The sequence below is a fragment of the Ptychodera flava genome (assembly GCF_041260155.1).
Source record: "Ptychodera flava strain L36383 chromosome 3 unlocalized genomic scaffold, AS_Pfla_20210202 Scaffold_25__1_contigs__length_14229661_pilon, whole genome shotgun sequence".
Lineage (NCBI taxonomy): Eukaryota > Metazoa > Hemichordata > Enteropneusta > Ptychoderidae > Ptychodera > Ptychodera flava.
Window position 1 is genome coordinate 4,861,264 of NW_027248279.1, and position 27,500 is coordinate 4,888,763.

The 27,500-nt window shown below is 40.3% G+C and overlaps 2 protein-coding genes across 5 annotated transcripts in view; one reads left to right on the top strand and one right to left on the bottom strand.

Annotated features, from left to right (window-relative positions):
- Positions 1-16,198, top strand: part of LOC139125621 (gamma-aminobutyric acid type B receptor subunit 2-like) — a 40,705-nt gene extending 24,507 nt beyond the window's left edge. For all 3 annotated transcript variants that reach the window (XM_070691714.1, XM_070691716.1, XM_070691715.1), the window contains exons 2-8: positions 9,851-10,102; positions 10,360-10,495; positions 11,205-11,312; positions 11,641-11,766; positions 12,481-12,828; positions 13,649-13,804; positions 14,526-16,198. In XM_070691714.1, coding sequence (XP_070547815.1) covers positions 9,864-10,102; positions 10,360-10,495; positions 11,205-11,312; positions 11,641-11,766; positions 12,481-12,828; positions 13,649-13,804; positions 14,526-15,419 — 2,007 coding nt within the window. In that variant the 5' untranslated portion in view covers positions 9,851-9,863 and the 3' untranslated portion in view covers positions 15,420-16,198. The remainder of the gene's footprint in view (positions 1-9,850; positions 10,103-10,359; positions 10,496-11,204; positions 11,313-11,640; positions 11,767-12,480; positions 12,829-13,648; positions 13,805-14,525) is intronic.
- Positions 16,199-17,811: 1,613 nt separating this feature from the next.
- The window catches only part of LOC139125348 (uncharacterized), a 20,295-nt gene continuing 10,606 nt past the window's right edge, over positions 17,812-27,500 (bottom strand). For both annotated transcript variants that reach the window (XM_070691440.1, XM_070691441.1), the window contains exon 3: positions 17,812-24,408. In XM_070691440.1, the coding sequence (XP_070547541.1) occupies positions 17,824-24,303 (6,480 nt within the window). In that variant the 5' untranslated portion in view covers positions 24,304-24,408 and the 3' untranslated portion in view covers positions 17,812-17,823. The remainder of the gene's footprint in view (positions 24,409-27,500) is intronic.

Sequence of the window (27,500 nt, forward strand, 5' to 3'; positions counted from 1 at the left end):
AAACAATTGTGTTTTTTTGAAACCCCACCTGCAGTATTTCAACTCCAAACTCTAACAGTTTTTCTTTACTCTCCTAATCTTAGTAAGATGCATATCAATGTTAGCATACTAATTAATGCATATCATTTTGGAAAGTTTGTCCTAATCTCTTGGCCGACTAAAAGCAGAAAAAAATCCTACCTTCCTACTCCACTTCTAAAGGGCATATGAAAGGAAATACACATTTCTTTGGACAAAGAAATCACATGATCCATCATCAAATATATGACCGTACAACAAAGAAATATACGGAGATGAAGTACCGTGTTAGAAAAGACAGACAGGGACATACCCCGAGTGTGTTAGGGCCGGTAGTAACCTAACATTTCATTTATAGCTGTCTGTTCTCAGTAACTCTGTATGTGTTCACGAAATACGACATTTTCATGCGTTCAGTGACGAACGTCAAGTCGCCTGAAAGGTTGAAAAATAGTGGACTTCAAATAAATTAAACACTTCAAATCAAACTTTGTCAGTAATGAAGTAACTGTGTATTGACATAAACATCGGCGGAGTTGACAGTAGTTGTACATTGTACATTAATCAAAGTAAATATTAAAGTCGACAGCAAAAAGTACAGTCAAAGTTAATGATATGCCTTGTTCAAAGGTGATTTTATTCTATAGCGATGTGAGGTTGTAACTGCGGGGAACAAGGTTGCATTTTGCAATGAGCATAGTGGCGGCACTTACTTGTCAACCACAAATTCCTCTTGGTTTTGGTAATACGAACATAACAAAAATAACAAAAGAGAGTGATAAACTGACCAATGAGACTCATCGTAACAACCCCGACGAACGACCATGTAATGATGGTCGGTTGTCGCCTGTGACTTAATGGCACAGATAATTCCAATGGGACAAAGAATGCAATTGGTGATTTTATAGGAAGTTGTCTTTAAGTGTTTAATTCAACCGATTGGATATTTGGTACATATAGAATTTAGTACCACGAAGATTTTAGTGATTCTAAATTACATTAAAGTTGTAACTATGTGCAAATGCACCTGCAAGGTCTTGTAATCATACATCACCAAATATAATCTCTAAAGCAAGACATTTGCTTGCTAGACACGGATTTGTAGCAGTATAACAAACCAATGTCTGTAACAATCGTCCATGGGTGGACAAGATGATTTTACTAGTTATGCATATCATGAAGAGTTTTGTTGATTATGACTGGCAAATGCTAGTGAATTTGTTCACTTGATATGCGGAAATTTGAATGTTTTTTTCTAATTGTACAGTTTAGATCCAACCTTCACTTATTTAGTGCCACGATACAGAACGTGCACTATATTCTGAAGTTTATAACTAATTGTAGGAGAAAATCGAAGAAAGTTGAATAACGGTTCAATCCGCGATATCAGCAGTGTCGTGTCTGTAAGCCACCTACCCATAAAGCGCAACTCACAATTTCTCAGACTGTACAATTTTGTACTTTTTGGTATTTCATCTTTCTTTGTACGATGCTATGCCAAAGAAAACCCCAATAAAGAGAAAATCAATAGGATATATTATTCAGAATCCCGATGAAAAGAAGTGATTTAAAGGTATACTGTCACATGTTTCAATTGTGCCACAGTTACCATGGAAAGAGAAAATCTAACAAATCACAGATTTTAAGAGGGTGGCCGCTTTTTAAAAACAGCGCCCTCACACGGGTATTTTGAATACCAAGGAACGCCCCTTTTGACCATATATGGGCATATTTAGATTACAGGTGACTGTATACCTTCAATGATTCATCGTTTGTCCAACGCTTGAAACGCACTTCATCAGTTAAAAGAGACAAAGTCGCCATCGTTTCATCATATTCGAGATATTGCTTGTTATTTGTATAATATTCTACTTTTCGACGACTAAGGCTTTGCTGTGATTCGTTATTCGTCAAAACAGTCCTGTATAGACAAATGCGATATCTAGCAATACTGTGGATATAATTTTGGTATACGTCGAAGTTTGCTACATTAACATATTCAAATTTACGAGTAGAACGGGACAAGTTGCCGTTATGACCATGACGTAAGGCCAGCTAAAGAAGGTAACTTTTCGACAAAAACAGATGCAAACAAAAATACAAACATATCGAGAATAACACGAACTACACATTCGACGAAACGTATCTTCGTATTCCTGGTCACAAATCACTAGCTATAACTGACAATTTACCCCGGTGGCTGGTCTCAAATATCATCGTTACAGTAATACATTACTGAACTTATCCTCAGAAAGAAGGCCAGTCGCTGTATTTACATGAATACCACCCTCGAAATGTTGTCGCTTCATGCATGTTTTGTTTGACCAGACCTTTCGTTATGTGCATTCCGTACTGACCTAAGGACACTCCAAACAATCTCCAGGTAATTGCAGCGGTCAACATCATTGTGAATAACGAAAACCGACGTGAAAACTAACCACATTATAGCGATTGTCGGACATTTCTTATAGCACCCATGTCCATTGAGAAAAATACCACGAATCAAATTGACCTTAAAGTTTGTGAATCGAATAAGAAATCTTTCGAGCGCAATGTGTTCTAAAACCGACTTCAAGTTCAGCAATTGTTCAACGTTTCGGGGATAAAATATGATTATCTTGCTCATGATAACAGTGTAAAAATCTGCGGAAACAGATCATTCGAAAATGGAAAGATAGTAGTGTGGATTTACCCACAACAGTAAAATAGGACTCCGTGACTTGTGTTAAAAGTCGAGTGCAGGCTTGTCTTTCCAAAGTACACTTGCAGCTTACAGCATGGTGACAATCTCGTAAAGTGTTTGTCAGTCAAACTTCAAACATGGCACTCTAATCTTACAACTTGGAGAGGGTATAAATGATCTATCTAAAGACTATGACACATGGAGGCGTCAATGCTATTGCATATGTGAACTCTGTTTAATCTTTTGGGTTCCCATAAGTTTCAGCCACTTCTTTTCCCGTGTGCACACCTACCTACCTACCTACCTACCTACCTACCTACCTACCTACCTACCTACCTACCTACCTACCTACCTACCTACCTACGTACGTACATACATACATACATACATACATACATACATACATACATACATACATACATACATACATACATACATACATACATACATACATACATACATACATACATACATACATACATACATACATACATACATACATACATACATACATACATACATACATACATACATACATACATACATACATACATACATACATACATACATACATACAAATTGATTGGCCACCTTTCGTAAACCATTTGCCTTCTATTCCTCTGATTTTCTGATTTTTCCCCATCCCCCTTAGTCTCATTCTGCCTAAACTGACAGTGGGGCCACTTTTCACATATCACGTACCGTTAACCATTCTCTCTAATTTCGATGCTGCACTAGTATTTATACAAGGTCAAGCAAACTGTGCTTGATACCTGGATATATAGGAATTGACGCCACTGATTCGGCCATCCGATATAAAGCCTTCAAATTTGACGAGTGCTCACTACAGACGGTATCAAAATGTCAACAGGATAGATGCGTATTCACGCGAGGAGAGTCAAAAAATGACCCCACGAAAACGTTGTTGTCAAGCATAGTAACTGCGGTAGGCAACTGAATACGAAGCCGTCCATCTAACATATGTGTCCGTCACACATTTGTTTTATAAACATTAATCCATATTTTGCAAGCGAATTGAAAAGTGCATCCGAACTCTTTGCGGTTTTGATTTGTGATCTTTCATTTCGCGCGTCCACGATCTGTCGTCTGCCACGTACAACTCTGTCAATTTCTCAGGCAGGACGAACGCTCACTAACAATGCTCTCTGTGTTACCAGCACTTGGCATGGATTTATCAATTAGCTTTGGTTGTAAATCACTTTTAGAAGTGGCACCTGTGTGGTATCACTAAAATATTTTGAATAACTGGTTGTTTGTGTTTTCATTAACTGTGGAGTCATTAAAAACGTGAGCCGTCCACGATGTGGTACGAAGTCGCCACGATTACCGGACAAGTTAATTAGATAAGAAAGGGGGGTTTTACACTAATCCTAAACTGCATCGATGTTGATTTTATAGGCTCCGCTTGTCTAGCTTTCTAAATATTTAGGACGACCCTCGCAACTAATCGACATAAATGGAAACTTAATTTCGCGTAATGGACTTATTTACCGTGCCTAACCCGTGTCGTAAACCCCCACAGCTACAATGGAGGTTATCGTGTGTATCTGTCCTGACATGATGGACGGCCACAAATTCCGTTAGTGGTTGAATGTCCCTGGGATGTTATCATTATGACTATCAGTGTACAGATTTCAGGGGTGAAGTGGGGTAGATGCTGTTGTCAGGATATGTTCGATGCAAGTTTGCTATGTCTTTTACAGAGCGTAGGTGATTCAACTGATTGACAGAATGTTGCTTGGGGTATTGTGAAATTTTCGATATCACTCACGTCTTTCACAAACTTTAAAAATAGAGCTCTCTCTCTCTCTCTCTCTCTCTCTCTCTCTCTCTCTCTCTCTCTCTCTCTCTCGTACACAGAGGACATGATGTATTTCGTACAATTGTACAGTCAATAGCGTCCTTATATGCCACCGATGGATATCATGGGGCAGCAAAACAGACTTTTACATCCATACTTCTTCATTTCTTCGATAGTGTCATGAATTTTCATATATTATTTAGATTTAGATATCCATCACTAAGGCCGTTGTCTTATTTTTTGCAAATGATTGACATTTCAATGATCTGTGTCCACCTCTAGAACCCGTCAAGTTTGCATGGGCCAATAAGACACCGTTTACTTCAAAACAGTCTGTAACTAAGGCAACAATACGCGCTGTTATCCCTTCATGTATCAAACGTTCAAAATCTTAGCATCGTGATGGTTGTGGTTTTTAGGTTTATCTAACACGCGTACTTGATTGAGTCGACGGTTTCGCAGAAAGCCTGGTCGCATGTGGCATTTTCACGTTCAAGGACCAATCATATCACGATTACTGGCTTTGTTAGCGTCCAACTAGCAGCTAGCAGACAATGTCAACTTTATTTCGTCATACAAATCGACAAAGTCAAAAGCTTTGCCGAATCTGATCTTGCCTTGATATACATGTCAATACGAGGAGAGACAGACCAAACCAGTGAAGTAACTGTACATGTACACTGAGCTACCCTCTAGAGTCATTTTTTAAACACCAAGGCACTGCAGTCAATTTTTCCACATAAATTATTCCACCTGTAAATATCTAACGTCGCGGACACATTGTAACTATGACAACAGTAAATTGCGTAGAGGTTTTGGAGTGTTTTTCTGTACACAATGGTTCTATTATGTTCAACCATGGCACACAAAGACGGTCATCGTATATTTACATTTGAAAGATTCAGTATCATTATGTGATACATCATTGTTGAATAAATTTACTCTGATCGAGAAAAGAAAGCAGACATTTGTTATTCCGAAGTGTAAACGTTAAGATTTATCTAGCCATTATTTCCTCTGTCACAACGTCAATATTCCTTGTACATTGTTTGCATGTGAAAATGACCAATGGTGGTTCTACGTTCAAGAGTCTATAGTAAACCTAATGACCGTCCGTCAATGTGATCTATTTTTGAGTGAATAGATTTTTGTCTATTCATTATTTCCTATGTTACTACGTCAATATTCGTCACCTTTTAAATTGTTTTCATGTGAAAGTGACCAATGTTATTGTTGGTCGGTGTGTTATCTAGGTTGGAGTCTATAGGAAACCCAATAACAGCCACTGAATGTGATGTTTTTTGAGAGAGAGAACGGATTTTTCCTTAATGCCATTTAAATCTATGGCGATTCTTATCCTAAACCAGACTGATTTTTTCTCCAAACCATGGAGGTAGAAAGATCTCTTCTTAACTCAATGTCCAAACCAACATCATGAAAAGTTTCGTGTCCTTTACTGAGGAGTTCAATGAATTCCTTGGCACCCTTTTCCTGCAAAAACTTCAATCATGGTTTTTGCACTTATCATTTATTCATCTCCCGATCGTAAGCTCGTCTTTACACCTTAATTGTCGAATCTAGCTCAGAACAAACAGTGCTTCTACCAAATGGTGATTCGTGCTATAAGTAGAGACACTGTGACTTTGCACTTGACGATGTTCATTTTCATGTTGTTAAACTCTCTGCGAGTTGGTTAAATGTTTCATACTTTGACACCGATTTATCATCGGACAGATACCGCGATAGTTTTCGCAAAACAACTGTTTAACGGATTAAGTTGCGCAGTATCAATTTATCTGTCCAATGATCTGAAGACCAGCAGTTGAAACGTTTGAATACTGTTGTCCTAAAATTGACGTCAGGAACTGAAGTTTTGTAGATTTCATGAAACGACAGAAAACACCCGTGACGATTAGCATGCACAAAAACATTGGATATGGACTAAAATATTTCCTAGGGACCTCCAGCTATGTACTCAACCCGTGACACTATTTTAAACCCAAACGACTCCTTAGGCGACTGGTAACTAGTGCGAAAAGTTCTCTCTTTCTATTGATCTTCACTCTCAAAGTAAAAATGAAAGATAGTCTGATATTATTAAAATGAAACTTTTTGCTTGGCGTCTTATTAGTCTTGGAATTTATGAGTTCATTCTTACTAGTTTGATAATGAATATCTCTCGAGGTGTGAACAAAACAGTTGAAGACTTTCTTGCGCCTGTTGATTTCCCATGAAAAAAGACAAACAGTTCAAAATTTGAAGAGCTCGCTCGCTCTATCAGTGTTCTCTACTAAAGGAAGCCATATCGAAACTTGTGTTCAGAGTTTAGGAGAGAATCATGCACCAGGGCGTATATATATACATATATATATATATATATATATATATATATATATATATATATATATATATATATATATATATATATATATATATATTAAAACCAATGATATATTTGTATTGCCGATGCTTCACATTATGTACTTGGGGAATAGATATTTGGACTCTCAACTTTTTACAATACTTTGCTCTTGGTGTAAATTGAATTTTTACCGTCTAATTTTTAGTGAAAATCGAAAATTCTATTGTCGCCATATAGTGAAGACAGAGATAATGGCATTCAAGTGTTGGTAATGTTTGGTATTTTTTTTCTCTAGTGCTAAATTTTGCACGGTGACCCGAAACTGTTATTCTTTATTTCGGAAGGCAATGCTTGAAGGTTTCCTTGCGAAAGTAACAGTTTAAATCTTTCAACTTACAGTTACGTACAATGTACTTTCGTCAGGTTGCAAGTAATGAACTTGTTGTGTAATCCTGTTAGGGCCTTCAAGTATACGTTCCTACACAAAATATTAAGTATGTATCGTTTTACCGCTGCGGGAGAAACGAATAGACATTCAAACGACCCTACTGATCCAGGCTAGTACGTTGTATTCTGTTGTTTAGTCGAATGTTATACAAAACAAACATATACGATCAAACATCGGTTAGCTAAAATCATTCTTTCAGTAACTATGTAATCGTACTTGTTATAGTAAGGAGAACATTGACCAGGAATCTGTCGCCGTCAATTCGATGGCACATACCAACAACGCATCGCAACGTCACGTCGCAGGGCAGCCTAATGGTGAACAAAGCCACAAATAATGTATGGAACGTAATCCCGGGCATTAGGAAGGTTTAATGATGTTGTAAAGTGGAGAACATTAAGTCAATTAGCGTAATCCCTCATCTCGCCACAATTATAGTTTACAAGAAGAGGCGAGGCAATTAGACAAGCCAATTGTATTCAAAGGCTTTTCTTTATCATGAAATCAGTGTAATGTCGTGTTAGTCATAGGAGCAACACATGTGATTCGTTGATTTTGCTATCTTTCGAAAGTCACCGTTCGATTTTCAATTTGATCGTCTATCAGGGTATTGTCAAGTATTAAACTGACAGTGACTGGATAACTTCTGAATGGCAAGCATTGTTCTCTTTCGTGTTGAACTTTATACGCTCTTTGCCTTCCTCTTATTCACGATGACGTCATGTATATTACTAAATATTCCAAGCCTTATCACTTCGCTCAAGGATATCACCTATCGTTATAGGTTTGCACGGAGCATTTGGGAGGCAAATCCCTAGCGAAGAATGTGAACCAGAAATATTAAATTATGGGTGGGAAGGGCGGGGGAACAAAAGAGGAGACAAAAAACGTGCAGATTTCTGAAAACATTCAATTTTGACGCAACTCAGACACCCCACCCTTCAGTTACTGTTGCGCACAGCCTAACCTTTCCGATCCTATTGCAAGGGAGAAGGGAACTACATATCGCCGCCCCTTTTATACCTGGACTAATTTACATATGGGCATTGATATCACTTCGTGATGCGGCTTTGAATATGTACACTTTTGTAAGCGAATTTGTGTGCACCAATATGTTTGTAAGCTACTTTTATCAGTATAAGTTAACGAAGAGGCGAATAGTTTAGCTTTAACCGATGACTTATCTGTTCATGTGAGTACTATCGCTCAGACAAATGAATCTAGCGGACATTCTCATCTTAATGAATTTGATTCAAATTCGAATTCGAAATCTAAAATGTTTTAGGTTCTCAAAGAGAACCACCTACTTTTCATACTAAAATATAGTCTTTTGCTTGATACAATTCCTGAAATGTGAATCCAGTTTTCGTTTGCAATTTCAACAGGACTGAGGTACTTAGGAAGGGGAAAATATCTATGAAGTGGTGAACGATATTTTATTGCCTTTATTATTATGATGCCTTGGTAAACATGCTGCAGCTACACGGCAAAGGATCGCCATTTAATATCATTATTGTTAACATGTCAACTAATTTGCACAATTTTTAACACCAGGCTAAGATGCATACCATGTCAGTCATTGCCTTTTTATCGCTGTCTCAACGAATTCGTAGATGACCTCAAGGATTCGCATAGAAATAGCTCTTGTGAGTCAGGTTGATCCATGGGTCCTGTGTTGAAACAAACATTTTGATCGGAAAAAAACACCGGGAGATTGAAAAACTTTCACATTTTGAAGCTCTGTCCCTATCTACCTTTATCTGTGTGTTGCACATCCATCTGTCGCTCTGTCCACGAGTCTCAGGCTGTTAGGCCAAAGATAAAAATGTGCTGTTCCGCTAACCAGACCTATCCAAGTCCTATTTTTTGCCTACCGACCCTAAAATTTTTAGAGCTACGTAAACACGGAAGAAAAAAAGAGAAAAGAAGAAACCCGTAAAATCACGTGTTCGTTATATATACCTGGCATTTTATTTTTGCTTGAACGAGGACGTCTTTCATTTTTTTATTCCTTTTATATGTATAATACGTTTTTCTGGAAATGTTGTGGCCAGTGTTTGATCGCCCCGAACGCCTGAAAAGTGCACATTTAAAAATAAAAATATTTTGGGGAAAAAATCCCTACCGACCTACCATATTTTTTAAAACCATGTTATTGGAACAGCACAATTTATTTTGTTGGCCTTATATATAAAGACGCAAATGCCGCCGTCCCCTTTCAACATCGTCTGCCTTAAATTCCTTTCTTCTTAAAGGACGGGAATGTTTAAAAAACTGAAGGTAGATTACAAGAAGTAGATAGGACTGGTACACTTTACAGATCAGAACCAGAGTAAATACCACGTAACTGCTTTGTATGACACCCGATATGACATCTGTTACCGGAAAACATGTTTATAATTGAGGAAATTCGAATTTGGATATCAGCCCGCAAAAGTAAGATACCTTGAGATTTTATCGTATCGCGATGCCTTAACAAAGTTCGAGATTCTCAAATACCGTTTTCTTTCATTTCAGGCATTGAGCCAAGATGAACCTAAACTCTACCGATGTAACACTCTCATCAAATATAAGCAACTTTATCGTTGATAATGCCATGACAACGGAAATATACATCACTATAAAGACGCCAGACCCTACGGCTCCAATCGCCATGGAAACAAGGACAATATCACTTGGACTATTTATTTCAGTGTGTGTTCTATCCTCGTTTGGAGTTGCCATGGCAACAGGGTTACTTGTCTTCAACTTGATTCACAAAAATGACAGGTAATAAACTCGTGTTTATTATGAAAAATAATCAAAACGAGGCTCTTCTGCTGATATTCACTCATCAGTTCGTGCTCAGACGAGTAACTTTCATGAGTATACGGCAGTTGGAAGAGAAGGACTAACTTCCATCTTCGTACCTCCATTTTTATACATACTGTGTGTATGTATCTGTTTTGTATTTATACACATAGTGTTCTCTTGTCTCTTTATAAAGAGCTTTCTTTTGTTAATTTTTTAATACATTTGTATTTCAGATTAATCAAAATGTCCAGCCCAAACATAAACGTTTTGATAACTTTAGGGGGCGCTCTACTCTATTCCTGTGCGATTTTGTTTGGATTAGATTATGGGATAGCGGGTGACGAAGATGTTGCGACGATATTTTGCCAGGTAAGGGGAAAGTTTGACTGATTTGGCTGTCTTGATGGCTGTACATGGACCTATTTCATGATTACCCAGAATTCCTTCTGTTGCCTACAGCTTTATGTTGAGATCAGAACTGTCGAGCACATGTAATTTTAAAATGTGTTCAGTTATAGACACGGAAATGACTAGCCGAAAGTGGTGATCTCAACAAAGTTTAGGGAGACACCCAATTATTTTCCCAACAAGAATGCACCAAGTTTCCCACGACCCTTTTTATCGATTTCACCTTTTACGTCAAACGTATTTCAAAGAGTAATTTGTATTAACTACAGTCAGGACCTGTAGTAATTTTTATCCGTGTATTAATATGATCCAGGTATTCTCTGGTATTTATGGTAACCCTTAATCTCTCTCTGTCTAGAACGTAATCTCGGAATGTAAAACTTGTTTGCTATCTGAATCGCTGACATTATGTTATAGTCTGAGGTATTGTGGGTTACCAAGAAAACCAGGGAAAACCTTGGTCATTTTAAGACCTGGGTGATGAATTACTGCTAGCTCTGATTACAGTTAATCCAAATGACTTTTTTGTCTTACAAAGCTCCAAGTTGTCCCGAAAAAGAGAGGCGGAATGTCAAACACCGTTTTCACCGGACAAGGTGTGCTGTCGTCTTGTACTTTTCATTCCTCATGTTGTAACAGTTGTTGCTCGATCTGTTCCTTATTTTTGCAGACAAGGACATGGCTGATTGTGATTGCATTCACGTTGGTGTATGGAGCGATGTTCAGCAAAACATGGCGGGTGTATAGGATATTTACAAGAGCGCCAATAAAGCGAACGGTAAGTATTTGACTACAAATGGGTCGTTAACCGAGCTAGCTATAAACATCCTCGTACTGGGAACATTATCAAATGAGACGATGGCACAAATATGAGACTGTGCGCCAGAGGTTTCGGATAGCAGATTTTGTTGCAATTCATTGTTAGAATAAACGCAAATTTCTCAGACCATGCAGAGTTGCTTTACTGAAATGGCACTTACACGGCCACTAGGAAACCCGCATTGAGGAACATTCTTGGCACAACAACTACATACTCCTCTTGATTTAATGATTCTCATGCCAAATTTCTTGTCATTTGTATCATATATTTTCTCTCTGACTGACAGGTTATTCGCGATGACAAGTTGCTGTTGATGGTGTTTGTACTGATACTGATAGACGTTACCTTACTAGCATTCTGGCAAGGCTTTGATCCACTCAAGTGTGGGCAGTACCTTGCAAACGTCAATCCGGTAAGTAAATCTCTGTATGTCTTTTAACATTGCACCGCCGAATACTTCTGATATACTGTACAATATTAAACTCCGTAGATTACTATACCTGTAGACGCATTCAGTGCGGCAGAGATACGGAGAGGGCGATAGTAGAGAGAAATGACAAATGGAGAGAGAGGGGGCAGACAGACAGAGACACAGAGAGAGAGAGAGAGAAATGGAGAGAGAGGGGGCAGACAGACAGAGACACAGTGATAGGGACAGACAGACAGACAGTCAGGCAGACAGAGACAGAAAGACTAAGACAGACACAGACCGAGATGCAGACCGAGACACAGACTGAGACAGACTGAGACCGAGACACAGACAGATAGACAGACAGATCTGTGTGAGAGGATCAATATCCTGTATTTGTTCGGCTCGATGTGTGCCTATATTCATGTAGGATGTTTACGACGAACGGAAGGTTGCTACCGATTGATAACAGAAAACTTTTATGAACGTTTGATGAACTAAAGTTCACCGTGGACACATGTTTAGACAAGACTGATGGTGTAGCAACGAGTTTGTTGTTTAGCTTGGTAGATAGTATTATGTAAGGGAATAGAATTGCTTTACGCCTGGTTTAAGTATTTGGTGGATGTGTTTGATGTAGCAGTTGTGATTGTTAGTTTATGGTTGTTAGCTGAATTAACATGAAAATATCAAAATACCCTTCCTGATCGTTTCTAGGGGCCGAAAAAATACGCCGACCCGCCATCGGCACCAGATGAAATGATCACCATTCAATTGTGTGAGTCAACGTACGGCGCCCTCTGGCTGGCAATAATATATTTCTACAAAGCCAGTCTGCTGCTGTTCGGTTCCTACCTGGCGTGGGCAACTCGCAACGTTACACTGCCGTCAATGAACGACGCAAAGAGTATCATCATCAGCATTTACACCTGCGTCATACTGGCTGCCATAGCAACGGGTCTGTCGGCAATACTGGTCACTTGGCCGAATGCTTGGTACGCATGCGTGTCAGGAGCAATCCTGGTTTGCACGACACAAGTACTGCTCATGCAGAATATCCCGAAAGTAAGTTTAGACCATAGATTCTCGAGAGTCTATGTTTAGACAAAAGTTATGGTAGAATGTGCGTCGGAAGACGATCATTAGGACTCTAAAATTTACACAATACTTTTTCTATCTCACTTTATTTGCCTTATTTTCAATATCTTTTCCCCTAGTTATTTTTTGTGAAGATCGGAACTTTAATTTTTTTCCGACAGAGTTAGCACAAAGATGGCGGCCATTTTGAATTTCATGTATTGATAAATTTCAGGTACTTTGTTTTTCTGGTACCAGAGTTTGGACGGTGAACACATTTTTAATTTTTTCATTCTAAAAGAAAATACATGTAGTTTAAAGTTTCCCGAATTTTCAGTTTTTCCCTTTCGAGGTGCATATTACCTTAACACTGCTTCGTTGCATGTAAAGCGATGAGAGTTAATACAGAATAAATGCCACATGATTTGAAGTTCACGTGTTCACGCGTAGAATCAAAGAGATTCTCAAGTCTACAGGCACGAGACTTACCAGGCAGAAAACTTTTAATGATACCGGAGAGAATAGATGAATATGAAAATACTACTTTTGTGATTGATTAACGATCAAATTTCCAAGAACATGCCATAGTTCACGTACATTTCAGGGTACTTTCACTTGATATCACGAATGTTTTGTGTCTTTTCCTCAAACCATGACGGTGAACAAGGGCCCTTTACCAAACACTGAGCATGCGCGTCGCATTGCCGTTCGTCTTATGACAGATGTGTGGAAAATGGCAGCGGATTATTAAACTGGTTTTACAATTACCACGCGTACAATTACAGTAACACTTCCGTTCATTCGTCAGATCTATGCATGGAAGAACACGTCATCAGCCGACCTATCCAAGTCAATAACGTCATCGTATTTAGCCTCGTCCCAGAACAGTTCGGTGGACAGAATTGAAGAGGAGTACTACATGATATCAGCCGAAAATGCACAACTCAAGAAATCTTTAGCTGAGGTCAGTGTGGCTACAGTTTTATGGATATAAATTATTAGGAATATTCTGAAAAGTAATCTCTCATGTGGAATATACCGTAACTATACGAAATCGCCTGTTGTGGTTCTCAACAATATGGACTTGCAAAGCATGACAAATACCCTTTGTGATTGTGTATGCTTTCTTTATTTGTAATAACGTGTCTGGCCGACTTCACACAATTTTATGCAACATTTACGACATAAAGCCAGTGTCAGGGAGAAATACTTGCCGTGATCCCTACATGATCTACCACCCCAGTGTTCTTTTGATGTGAATTCACTACTTTTAAAGTTTGCTGTACACTCTGAACATACCGACAATTTTCATGTCCCTTTTACCCATTTTCAGCAAAATGGCGACAAGTAAATATCGATTTCCATCAAATAACAGGACATAAATCAATATGTACCAGGAAAAAGATGTTGAAATATTTTAGGTGACTGCAACTTAGCAATGAAACTAATGGCTGAAAATCTACACCAACCTTGATGATACCACGTGACGGTCACAGTAAACTAAAACGTCACAATTTAGCCCTTGCTACTTCAATTATATCGTGTGTTTTGATATTCTCACTCCAACTACTCACAATAACGACGGAATCAAGAAAATAATGATATTAGTGTCGTTGAAATATTCATAGAAAAAGACAATCTTGATGGATAGTCAGATGATTTGCACAGTCTTTCATTTTTTACAGAAAGAAGAAACGATTAAAACTCTACAACAGCACGTGAGCACTGCCAAAGATAAACTTATGCAAATTGAGATCGAACAGGAACAACGACAGGACAGCGGATGTGACGCAGACATGTCGTCATCGAGCATGCAGGACGACAACGAGCAGGGCGGAAGTGTGGACAGAAACCAAAGCAGGGCAAGCACTGACGCGCAGACGCAAAGACGAAACTCAAGGAGGAGGCTTTCTTGGGAGAAAATCCAGAGTCTTGATTGGTTGATTGGTAGGCGGAAAGCCAGAGACAGAACTAGTGTTACTAGCAAACGGAGCCTGACATCATTGAGGAGCTGGAAGCAATTTCAAGAAGCGCGAAATTCAATCGCCGACGATTTACATAAGGCTCATAACATATCCACAAATTTAAGACAATCAATTTCGAAAGATTTAAGTCGATTAAGGCGGAGACCGCTATCTGCTTACAGTAATGATGAAATTGAGAAACAACTTGCCGATAATCTGAGAAACTGCTACGGTCTGACCGAGGCTGATGCTGACTCTATGGTCAGTGTAACATATTCATGTACATATGAAAACCCTTCGTTCGTTCGAGGATACAATGCACATGTCCCGGATGAAGACGATATGTTCTGTAGTTGCAGCTGCGGGCACCAACACAGCAGGACGTCTAGTTTTCGCTCGTTTGCCAGTAGGATATCGTGTCGGTCGATCGATAGCTGGACTTCCCGCGCGAGCAGGAATTCGATTCCGCGGCGGCACTCGTTGCCGAAGAGATATAGATTCCAGGAAGCGGACACTGCAAGCGAAGACAAGATGGTACGGAAGGCAGTGACGCCGGAAGTTGTGAGAAGCGCGATGGCGGTCACTAGGCAAATTGGCACGGATACATATGTGTGAGAAAATTACCATTGGAGGCGCTGCTCGGAAACAAGAACATCTACAAGACTGCCATAGCTTCTTTTCTGGATCAATCAAATAGTTTGAAATGTTTAAATGTGTTTAAATAAAAGGAGAGAAACTATGCAGATATTTAAGTTAAAATCATTGCACAATGTCAGACGCCCTGTCTGTCCAATTACTCAACAGAGAATCAGACAAAATAATACGCTAACGTTATTTTATATAAATATTATATGTACAGAAATATAAGTGATGTAGAAAGAGGTCTTGCTTATGACTCTCAACTTGCAGATATCTTTATTTTTATCATGAAAAGGTATAGTCATTCCCAATGTAAAATATATCAACTAACCATAAACTTTTTGAATTCACATGAACGTCTACAATTTTATGAGCTTCAACTGGGGTTAAAAATGAACATCTAGTATGTTTATGACGAAGCCGGTTCAACCAGAGTCAACGACTTCAAAGGCAATTCATGATAACTGACAAGAAAATTTAATTATCAGAGATGCTGAGAAAATTCACACCTTATAATCAAGGGAATTTATCATTAACTGAATATTACTGATGTTTGCCGATTTTTTTCTCACGTAAATCTAATATGCAAGGACACTACGCAACTTGAACTCATGTATTTAAATATATAGGTCATCAGATGACCTATGGACCTCTAAGGTGTTTAAATAAATTAAGTGTATTCAGCATTGAAGAAGAGTGTTGAATGTCGCCAGATTTTTCTTAAAAGTCAATAAATTATTTACAGGAAAACAAAACTGATAAGCAATTATAAACTGTTATATCGTATTTTCATTGCACTTCAGTGTTAATTGTTAAACACAAGATGTCTGACGCCACTTAATGCATCTGTGTCACTTTACCCGAATACTTCCGTTTGTCTATAGGGGTCAGATCTGTTATTTTTATTTTCACGTCTGTGATTGTGTATGTCGGTTCCTAAACCTTCCTCCGCGTGGACTGATCGTCCTTTTCTGTCAGATTCTGCCTCTCTGTCAACTTGCATACGCGAAGAAAAAATCACTGTAACGTGCTTCCTCCGTTACCCTGTCTGTCTGTCAGTCTGTCTGTCTGTTCGTCTGTCTCAAAGTACAGTACCATGAATGACTACGTAGCAGGCAATTGTTATACAATTGCCGAAGGCTGAAGTTTCCAAACCAAGTCAAGACTAATAGCTAACTATTATTGTGCATTAAATGTTCAAATGAGCCACGTAAACGTCTTGAAACGCCTAAATATCTTGAAGTCCTCATCAAGATTTCTCACATGCGATGCAATGAGTCTGAGATCATCAGATATCCCAACAAATGTGCGTAATTTCGTTAATAATGCGAGCTAAGTTATAAAAAACTCATGACATTTGGTCCCGATCCGACTGGATGAACCATTCTCGAGATATCCTGACAACGGGTAGACAGACACAGACTTTACAGAGCAGAGGTGCTACGATATCATATTTTGTGATCGCGTGAGCCGAAGATGAAATTATTGACGAAAATCGCCACAAAACACCCATAGCCAAAATTTATCGTTTCCACGGGGCAATAAAAACATGAAATTTATTTATGTAAATAGTTTTACGAAAATGTACAGACATAAAACATCTTCAGAAAAGTAACAGGCCCTAGAAACGACTTTCCTAACTCAGACCGATCAACAATCTATTGTACGAAAGCATTTCAAAACATAACGTTGGTGGCTCGCTATTCCTAAAAGCCAGAGAAAATTGGCTCAATCGACGGTGTCAATTCATTGTGCAACATAAGTGTTTTGCTTGCCGACATTCGATCAGAATAATGGTCTCGATCAATGTTCTAAAGCTACTTCGTTAGAAAGTGGTCGAGTTATTTTAACCTGACACTAAATGGCATCTTAGAGACAACTCTGCTTGGCCACGAAATCTTGAAAACTACAAATAAATACACGGCTACCCTTCCGATAAAGCGCCAGTAGTGGTGTGTCCTTATTGCTTCTTGAATAAACTCACAAATGAAAACAAAACGACAAAAAGCGGCAATGGATGTTGTCCCCATGGGACATTGTGATGATTCGCTCAACAGTTCTTTGCAGTTTATGGTGATTTGACCGAGTGTTCAACTATCATCGTGACGTATTCGTCTGGAAGGTACAGTGCATCAGAAGAGAAAACACTTTTCAGGTGAAATCGAACACCTGAGACATGAAATAAGATTGTCTTTTTGTGATTTTACTCATGCAAAAAACACTGGATAGAACGTGAGTTGGCAGATTTCGGAGTATTTAGGTCACTAGTAAGTGTGTGTGTATATGTATGTATATATATATATATATATATATATATATATATATATATATATATATATATATATATATATATATATATATAATATAATACACTTAAGTGTCAACAGGATATTGTTGCATATCTATTTTCCCGCCAAAAACGGAACATTTGGGGAGCAGTCAGAAATCTGGTTACTATTGAATCTTTGTTCTCACAATTTCCTCTTTTCCTGGCGCTTAAATCAAACCCGTCAACCTCTGTGGGGCTAATTCGCAGTTTTTGCAAAAGAACACCGATATATACGTCCTCCCACATGATTGGTGACCTGGTCTGGGAAACCGACTCCAGTTCTTGCACAACATCGATGGACATTATATAGGTCGGTCCCTCGACGTAAGTTGGAAAGAAATGGTGCGGCCAAACTTCTTTCGGCGTGTAGTACTCGCTCCTTAGGTCTCTGATCGGGCCAGACCCACGAAGCACGCCCCCGGCGATGAGTTGAGTTCGCGGTGCGGTGTCCTTTATGTAACTGATGAGGTTTTCATAGTTCAAGAAGGTGCCGTCGTCTGTCCGCATGACGTAGAGGGCGTCCGAGCAGAATTTGGTGGCCCACTGCAAAATTGCTATAGTCTTGAAAGTCGAGTACTGTGTACCGTCTTGAAAATCAACAAGGATGATGTCATCCCACTCCCTGGATTCTTTCAGCACTTCTGCCATTTGTGATAAATTTGCGGTCTTTCCAAGTATAAACAAAGGCGCTATTTTTACGCCTTCGCGCTGGTAAGTGCGCCCCCATGTCTCACGTATTGCTCTTCTTTCCCCGAAATTTTTGGGCAGACTACAAATGAGGATGACGAGCAAGTCTAAGCCAGGTGACGTCATTTTGGAGCAAAACTCTGACTGGTCATTCAGAAATGTGTATTCGTTCTGAACTGTGACGGTTTCTCTGTAATAAAATGGAGTCAAATCTCTGGCCTGTTCGTCGTTTTCGCAAGCTACATCTTGTTCTGCGTGAAGTCGGTACCAAAAACGATAAAGCTCGTGGGCGTGTAATTTGTGCGTCGCAATGATGTCTCGAACTTCACACAGCGCTCGGAAACTCCCAGCAATATCGAACCGCGTATCTCTTTTCGGATACACGCCGATCTTTTGTAACAAAATTCCGACGTAGACATCCTCGTTCACAAACCTTTTCGAATCGAAAGATGCCCTGTGGAGAGTCTGTACAACGTCACCAGACATGAAGTAGCAGGGACCCGCATTGTATGGTGGGAAGGGACGATCGGGCCATAGATCCAGCGGAGTGTAATTCTTATGTTTGGGATCACGCACAGGTGACTGCGAGTAATAAGTCCGGCCCCACGAATATTCCGTGGTTGGGGCTTCGCGGAGGGAAGCGATGACGTTGTCAATGTTCACCAAAACGTCATCATCAACTTTCATGACGTAGGATGCCTCTTTGCAATGCTTACTTGTCCATTTCAACATCATTGCCGTCTTCAGTGTCAAGTTCGAGTAAGTGTCGTGAAAACTGCATTGCACAATGTCGCCATGCTCTTCGTTTTCCATGATAAGTTTTGTTTGCACATCATCGTCATGAGTTTTGCCAACGAAGAACACGTGAACCATTGTGAAGTCCCGCTGTTTGTGCGGCAGCGCCCAGGTTTCGCGTACAGCTCTTCGGCGCCCGAAATGTTGCGCCGAGGTCATCACTACGGCTACGAGGTCAAGACGGCCACTCACATTCTGACATCTGCTCTCCGCATTTATAATGAAGTCGTAATCGTTCGGTTTCACCAGATTCTCAAAACATGAAACATTGACACTGCTTTGCAATTTTTCGTAACTCTGTGTTAACGTCCTGGGACTGTTTGCATTCCACGTGAACGAATTTCGCATATAGCATACATCCGGGACACCAGAGATCGGATAGACAAGAAAATCCGAGTGGCGATGGGGGACAATTGCCAATTCTCTTAACAGCAGCCCAAAGTACACATCTTCCCAGGGAAACAGTTTGACATAGAGTGACGCTACATAGGCCTTGTATGCCACATCGGAAGAGAACAGGAAGCCCCGTCCCTCGGGATAGGGTGGGTATCGGGACTCTGGAAAGATCTCTTTAGGTGTGTAGAACGAGCTGTTCGGGTTTCGAATAGGTCTGGACTCCTGTAAAACGTGGCCAATAACCAAATTTGTTTCCTTCACAAATGAGTTCGTTAGAAAATTTGCGATGTTTGTTGTCTGTACGTAAGTAGTCACTCTAGTTTTCATAAGATATTTCGCATTCTGACAATAGAGGGCGGCCCATTTCAGAGCCATTATCGTTTTCAACGTCATATTTCCAAAGTCACCCGTATCAACAAAGTTTGCCATAATGATATCACCATGTTTAGAATCTTCTTTGCGAATTAAGTCTTCAGTGAAATGTGTTTCTGATTTATCAGGGGTGCCGAGAAGGAAGACGTAGTCGACAATGGCGTCACCAATATTTCGGTCATTTGCCCATGCCGATCGTATCGCGTTCCGGAAAGACTCCTCGTTCGCGACCGAAACGATCAGCACCAACAGTGTAAGTTTTTCCCTGTGCCGTGTACATCGGTCAGGGTGATTAATCAAATACGAGTAGCTGTGCTTGTTGATCACTGTCCTGTTTGCAAACTTTCCGTTTAGAGTGATATCGATTTCCCGCGCTGGCGGATTGATCGGTATGCTTTCGTCATCGTTCGGTTCCTGTCGTGGTTGGGTGTCTAGATCGCAGTTCATGAATGTTCCGTCCAGTACGTTCTTGCTGATGTAGAGCATGGTCTGACCCGTGAATCCCTTCGCTGCCAGAACAGATTGCAGACCGCAGACGCCGTTCTTGTCGTCGGTACCACTGACGCCTTTCGAATCGAAATCGTCGGTATGAATCGGCAGGACGCCGATCTCTCTGAGCATTATGCCGAGGTGGACGTCGGCGAACTTAAACAGAGTAGTGGGTCTTGATCGAGCAATTACTTTGCCGACAATGTCCATCGACATGATGCAGAACGCTTTGTTGCAATGCGGCGGATAAACGTTCTCGGACCACTCTGTTTCTGATACGTAAAACACACTTTCGGGTTGTCTGTCGGGTTTTAGATCAGTCACAACTTGCCCTGTGACATAGCCATGGGTTGGTGCCTCCACAAGGTGCGCCACTACTTTTTCGACGTTCACGAATACATCGTCTTCAATTTTCATGATGTATTTGGCAGACTGGCAGTGTTTCAAAACCCACTCATAACTCTGCATGTGGATGAGAGAGTCGTTTTTGTCTTCGTAAACTCTAGACAGCATGACGTCACGGTTAAGTTCGTCTTCGTGCAGCAGTGTCGTATGGTAACTTTTTCTCTGGTGATCGCTCATTACAAACTGAACTAAAACTCGTCTGCCGAGGATGAGTTCTTTGTTAGCCCACACAATGCGGGAGTAGCGACGGTTATCGTATCTGTCCGCTTTGCTGAACACAAGTATGACCAAAAATACCGGACTTCCCTGCGATTCGTGGTGACGACATCGAGGGTGAGCCGTCCAGAAATTGTCGTCTGCAACGATGTCGTCTCTTCCACTTATGGCAAAAGTTTTAGCTCCCAGTGGGAGATCTATGAATTTGGGTTCGATTTTATCTAAATACGGATTAATACAACTCTCCTTTTTGACATCTTCTTGCAATAGCTTCCAGTACTTTCGATTCATTTCTGCCGTAAAGTGGTGCGACACGATGGCCGCCTGTAAAGTGCACGGCGTGCGATAAAGACCGTAAAGATCGTAATGAATGTGAGGATACGGTGCTACATCTAATTTAGTCACAAGTGTTCCGACGTACACGTCCTCCCATTTGAAAATCTTAACTCTTTTTGACATTTCATAAGCTCTGGTCACCAAATCCATAGACATCACGTAGGAGGGGCCGGAGATGTACGGAGGATACGTTTTGCTTGGCCAAATGTCACGTGGGGTATACCACTTGTACGTCTCTGTGTGCGACGGTCCGGTGCCAATCCTGACTTCTCCTAAATACAGATCTCGTTTTGGTGCATCTTTGACAAAATCGGCTAGATTTTCGTAGCTCAAGAATACGTCGTCGTCGACTTTTGTGAAATATGCCGCACCGCTGCATCGGTGAGTTACCCATTGCAACATGGCTAACGTTTTCAGAACTAGATGTTCGTAAGATTCGTGAAAATTGTATTGTATTATGTCCTCAAATTTCTTATTTTCCGCTTCAATTTTCCTCTGCATGCGGTCATCTGTTGGTAAGCCTACAAAAAACAGAGTTTCGAATCTGTATTGTTTCACTGATTTTCCATACATTCCCCAGGTTTCTCGTATACTTTTGCGCATGTTGAAGTTGGACGGATTAGTCATGACGCAGACGACCATGAACACATCTGCTGCACTGTTTTCAGTTTTGGCGCACTTTTCAGGATGGTCTAAAATAATACCGGGAATACTGCCATTCTGTTGAACATTCATTCCTATCACTCGCCCTTGGTCGATCACAATATTATCAATCTTTTTCGGGTCCGTGGACGAGGCCCCTTCGCAGACGACAAATTCTCCCCACTCATTAAGCTCCCTCCAAAACTGGTACATTTTGTCTTCGTGCACCCAATGTGTAGTTACAGCCTCTTTCAATTCGCACAAAGTCCGTTTCTTGCCAAAGCTATCAAAACCAGCGTGGTGTGTTGGTTGAACGCCAATGCTTTGCAAATTGATACCGACATATACATCTTCAAATCGGAAAAATTTCATCCGATGGGCGGATAAGAACACATCTCTTGCCACGTCATAACTCATTACATAACCAGGGCCGTTGGGATATGGAGGGTATGTGTCATAGGGCCATTCATCATAGGTAACGTACCATTTCTTGTACTTTGGATCTCTGAGCGGTTTTGAATCTTTGTGGACGTAAGCAACTACGTGACGTGATCTCGGAGCGGCAACAAGAATGCTGACGAGATTATGCAAATTAATGAAGACGTCATCATCGACTTTCATGACATACCTGGCATTTGGGCAATAGAAAGTAGCCCATTTGAGCAGCATAACCGTTTTCAAGGTCAAGTTCTTGTAATTATCCATAATATCAACTACGACGATGTCCTTATATCTGTTATTTTCGTTCATTATTTGCCGGTCTGTGGACGACGAAGTCGTACGCCCAATCAGGAATATTTGGACGATTTTCTTCCCAAGAAATTCACTACGTTTCCCCCGCGTATTTCGAATGACTTCGCGCTCTTTTTGTTTGGTCGCGCTGGACGGTGTGATCAGCAACAAAAATACCTCCTGCCCAAATTTTTCTGGATTGTCGTCCAGTGTACAGATTGTCGGGTGATTCACAGGAAATGAATAATTCAGATAATTCACGGATTTTTCAAGATTTGTCGTGTTGCCAAAGATGGATGACCACAAAGCGGATTCCGATTGCGACCTATCGCAGAGGGCGCCATCCAGAGTCTGGATACCATGCCAGTATCTTTCTAGCATGTCATTATCTTCAGTGAATTTCCCGGAGACGAAAAGTTTTCGAAGATCACACATTTTTCTTCGACTTCCGTGAATATCAAAACTAGGATTGTCGGTTATTGTCACATTTAATCTTTCTAAAATGATTCCGACATAAACATCTTCAAAGACAAACGTTGGTATAGTCACTGATTCAGCAGCGCCGTGTACTACCAAATCCCCGGACAGAAGATACGACGGTCCCTCCATGTACGCCGGGTAGGATGGTTTGGCCCACTGGTCGGCCGAAACGAACCATTGGCTCTTCGGATTTCGAACAGGCTGAGTGCCAATCCGCGCTCGGCCGCTGGCAAAGTTCGTTTTTGGTGCGTGTGAAAGATAGTCCAATAAATTCTGTGTAAGCACGATTGACCGAACGTCTGTTCGGAGAAAATATTGCAGATTGTCGCAATGGCGCTTCACCCAGTGAAACATGGATATTGTCTTTATCGATTCGTTTTCCGGTGCATCGATAAAATCACCTTGCACAATGTCATTGTACTCTGCGCTTTCTTCAAGCAACAGCTCCTCTGTGGCGTGGTCCCGCGACAGGCCCAGCATGAACAGGACAACTATGGGTTTGTCTGCGATCGTCGCAGTCCGCACCCAGGTGTCGCGCACAGAATTCCGCAGAGCGCCCTCTTCTGGCGAGGAGACTACAAACACGAGCAGAAACACAGGCTGCTCTTGCCAGCACCGTTTGTCGGCATTGATAAGGAAGAAGTCTGGGTTTTGTGATATGTAGACAGCATAGTTACTGATGATGTATTCCAACTTATCAAAATCTAAAGTTCTCTTGAGTAAAATGCGATTCCTTGAACCCATGCCCACCGGTTCATTTTCTAACCTGTGTACAATTAAACTCCTTACAGTCGGTATGGCTCTCTTGTGAAATGCCCTCAATAGAGGTCGTTGCCATGGGTACAGCGTCTTGGTTTGCTGGCCACTGAATCCAGAATTTGTCCAGATCAACAGCACCAGAGAATTGCACGCCGAGAATGCAATGACGAGCAGCAAGTATCGCCTTCCGAACTGCTGTAGTCGACGCACACATGTTGCCATGGTGATGCGCGAGTATTCTCTTGGGCACAGAATCTTCCCGGCCGAGTGTCAGGATTTAGCGAGAAGAAATTGTATCAGCCTTCTGTCTTCTCTCGTTTTACATTTCTGCAAGAAAATGCAATAACAGAGCGTGTTTACTTTGATTGCATTGCAATTATATGGAGTATCGCCCCCAGACGGTACATCACTGTACGCCATGCCAACTATTGTTAACAGAAAAATACTAAGCAACGTCACCGTATCCCCTAGGCGTATCCTTTAACCTCTAACTGATCCTACTATTCATGGTTAAAACTGAAAGGCGTGATTGATAAAAATGGCAGGATTTGCTTGGACTCCAATGATATGAAGCCCAGCATAACGCTAACTATACAATATTGGTAAAATTATAGTTCTTCTATCATACTGAAGTTGTCATGTTTATGAGGTTTGCTGTGCTGCCCTAGTGTTTGGCTGATATCAGGGTATTACCAATTATTGTCAGCCTCGCTACTCTTTACAACTTTTTACGAACTCACTGACGCTTCAGTATGGAAGCTCGGTGCAATACATGTGCAGAGACAAATAAAAACAAATGAGACACAGAGACAGAGACACGGGCATTTACACAGCAATTTTGAAATCGATCCCAGGGCCTAGGAGTGATACATGTAAAACAGTGTGTACCATTGCGTCATAGGTGTAATAAACTATGGGTGTATCTATTAATCCAGGAAATCTTAATACTGACAGCTATGTGTGTACGGAAATACGGTATGCAAGATCGCTTTATTAATAGGTCAGGATGGGAAGTTTCTGGCGCTGAAATGTCTGGACAGTACAAAAGACGAGGAACGAGACAAGATTATAACCAATGTGTTACCGGCAATGCCACAGCTTATGTACCAAGGCCTCCTCTATAACTTTCAGAGGAGTATATCGATACATAACATACTGTTGATAGCAAGGTACATGTAGTTCTGCGTCAAGCGACGAACGCGATGTTCTTAATATACCATGACTGCTGATTTTCAAGCTGCTACCTCCGATCGAAAATATTCAACGCGAGGACATAATATCAATACTTTTGTGATATTATAGTGCCCTCTGTCTCGCAAAATAGCTGTGATCAAGATAATTATGATAGAAGCAACCACCAAACACCTGCTTGTTCTTCCTATGCACAACGTGTAAAAATGAATTATTCCTGCCAAAAAATACGACAGCATTTATTGCAACGTGGATTTCTTACTATCTTCCTCGCAATGATTTTGTATCTGTCTTGGTCTATTTTATCAAGGCCACTGAATCATTTCTGATGATGTTTACAAACAAAACAATCAGTTAACACTTCATGGTGGGAACATATTGGAAAGACGTTCACAAAACGTTTATCACAGCACCGTCCCTCCTGGGTGGAAGGACGGTGATCCCAGGAAAGATACTGTAATCCGCGTTTCAAAGTTGTAGGCAATGTATATCAAGTATTTTGCCCATCAGTAAGAATCGTTTATTCATTATTTACACAGTAAATCGATGCAAAGTACGCCGCAAATGTTTGATCGTTTGCGCCTTTCCGCGTCCCCTCATGATTGGCAGTTGTTTGAATGCATATTGACATCAAAAACCAACTTAAAAGTGAAATTGAGACAATTTCGCCAACAAGGTGATGCCACAAGTATTCACAAAACGTAATACTAGTATGTTGGAACAGTGCTTAAATTTACGCCGTGGTTCTTGAAAGATGCAGATTATTGTAGGGGGCAGTCGTTGATGCTGCTACCATGTGTCATGTTCAATAATGAATATCCAGGGAGATAGGGGGTATTTATAGGCTCCCACTGCCGTTAACATTGTCAGTGAACATCATCTTTTTCTTTCTATCTCTATAAAATCTTGTACTTCAAAATTTTATGGGTTTTCGTCCTTTGTACAATTTCAGTCTATCATAAGAAAGGATGGTTGCGTGCAGGGTGCTGACGTGTCTATGACATGGATAATGAACAATCCAGATTTACAATGAAGTATTCTGTTCGTATCACTTGGTGCCACCAGGAGATGTTATTTGTTACATGTTATGTTTTCCGATAATAATTAATAAAAATTAAATCATTCTCGTCGTCTAATAAAAGGTTTTGTATGTTCTTACGATGTCATGTAAATATTATCCTCACCTTATTACTGACGGTAAACGTGACAAATGTTAACGATGGCACTAAACATACCCGATGACTATCGTCTCATGCTAAGGATTCTGAAGCCGAATTGTGATTGGCTCGTGATCCTAGTATTTCAAATCAAATCCTCTATGGCGTCGGTAAGGATCTAGTGGATAATTTGACAGTAGTATTACCGGGCTTCGACGACGAATAAAAGATAACCCGATGAATTTCCTGGTACACGGGCTTGGAAAGATGTACATCTTATATTATTATAACTCACTGTAATCTAACGCTTTTACGTTGTGCAGAAAGAAGGACGGTGCAAAGATGTTTTTTTTTACTCTCGGTGCACAGTTATGATATAAAGTATAATCGTTTTGGACTGCGGAATGTACACTACATATCGCGAACATATATGCTGAATAATTGTTTATATAGTGCTCTGCCTGCAGTCCTTAATTAAACATCATACTCGAGACTATAACACACCAATTCAAATCATTTTCACGTCTTTATGACGTTGGCAGTACGTTTAACACTTGACAAGGAAATTCTTGTTGCAGTGTGGCTGGATACTGCAATTATAAAGCAATTGACATGGGCGACCTAAATGGCGATAGTGCGGATTTCAGTGAGTTATGATGATTTTTTTTATCAAATCGCGTGCGAAGAAAACAAGATGTAAATCAGCTGTACCTCAGTGCTTTGCGATTTGGCTTGATTTGAATACAGAAGGCTCAGTTAACAACGCGTTGGCGTAGCGTATGGAGCCACATATGGATGGATATATTACCGTAAAAACCCTATCAATTCGACCAGAAAAAAACAATCAGACTTTCAATAATTGAAAAGGAAATCAATAAAGCCAAAGTAATTTTAATGTCGAATTAATGGAAATTTCATCTTTTTGGAAAGTTCATAAGTGATATGCTTACCATCTTGGATGGTTAAAAGATAAAGGCAACTTTCCTGAAACCCCAAATTAGACATATTCTGTACTGTATTGTTCTGTGTATGTTATCAAAAATGAATTTTTCAAAATAGTTTGTCGTGATA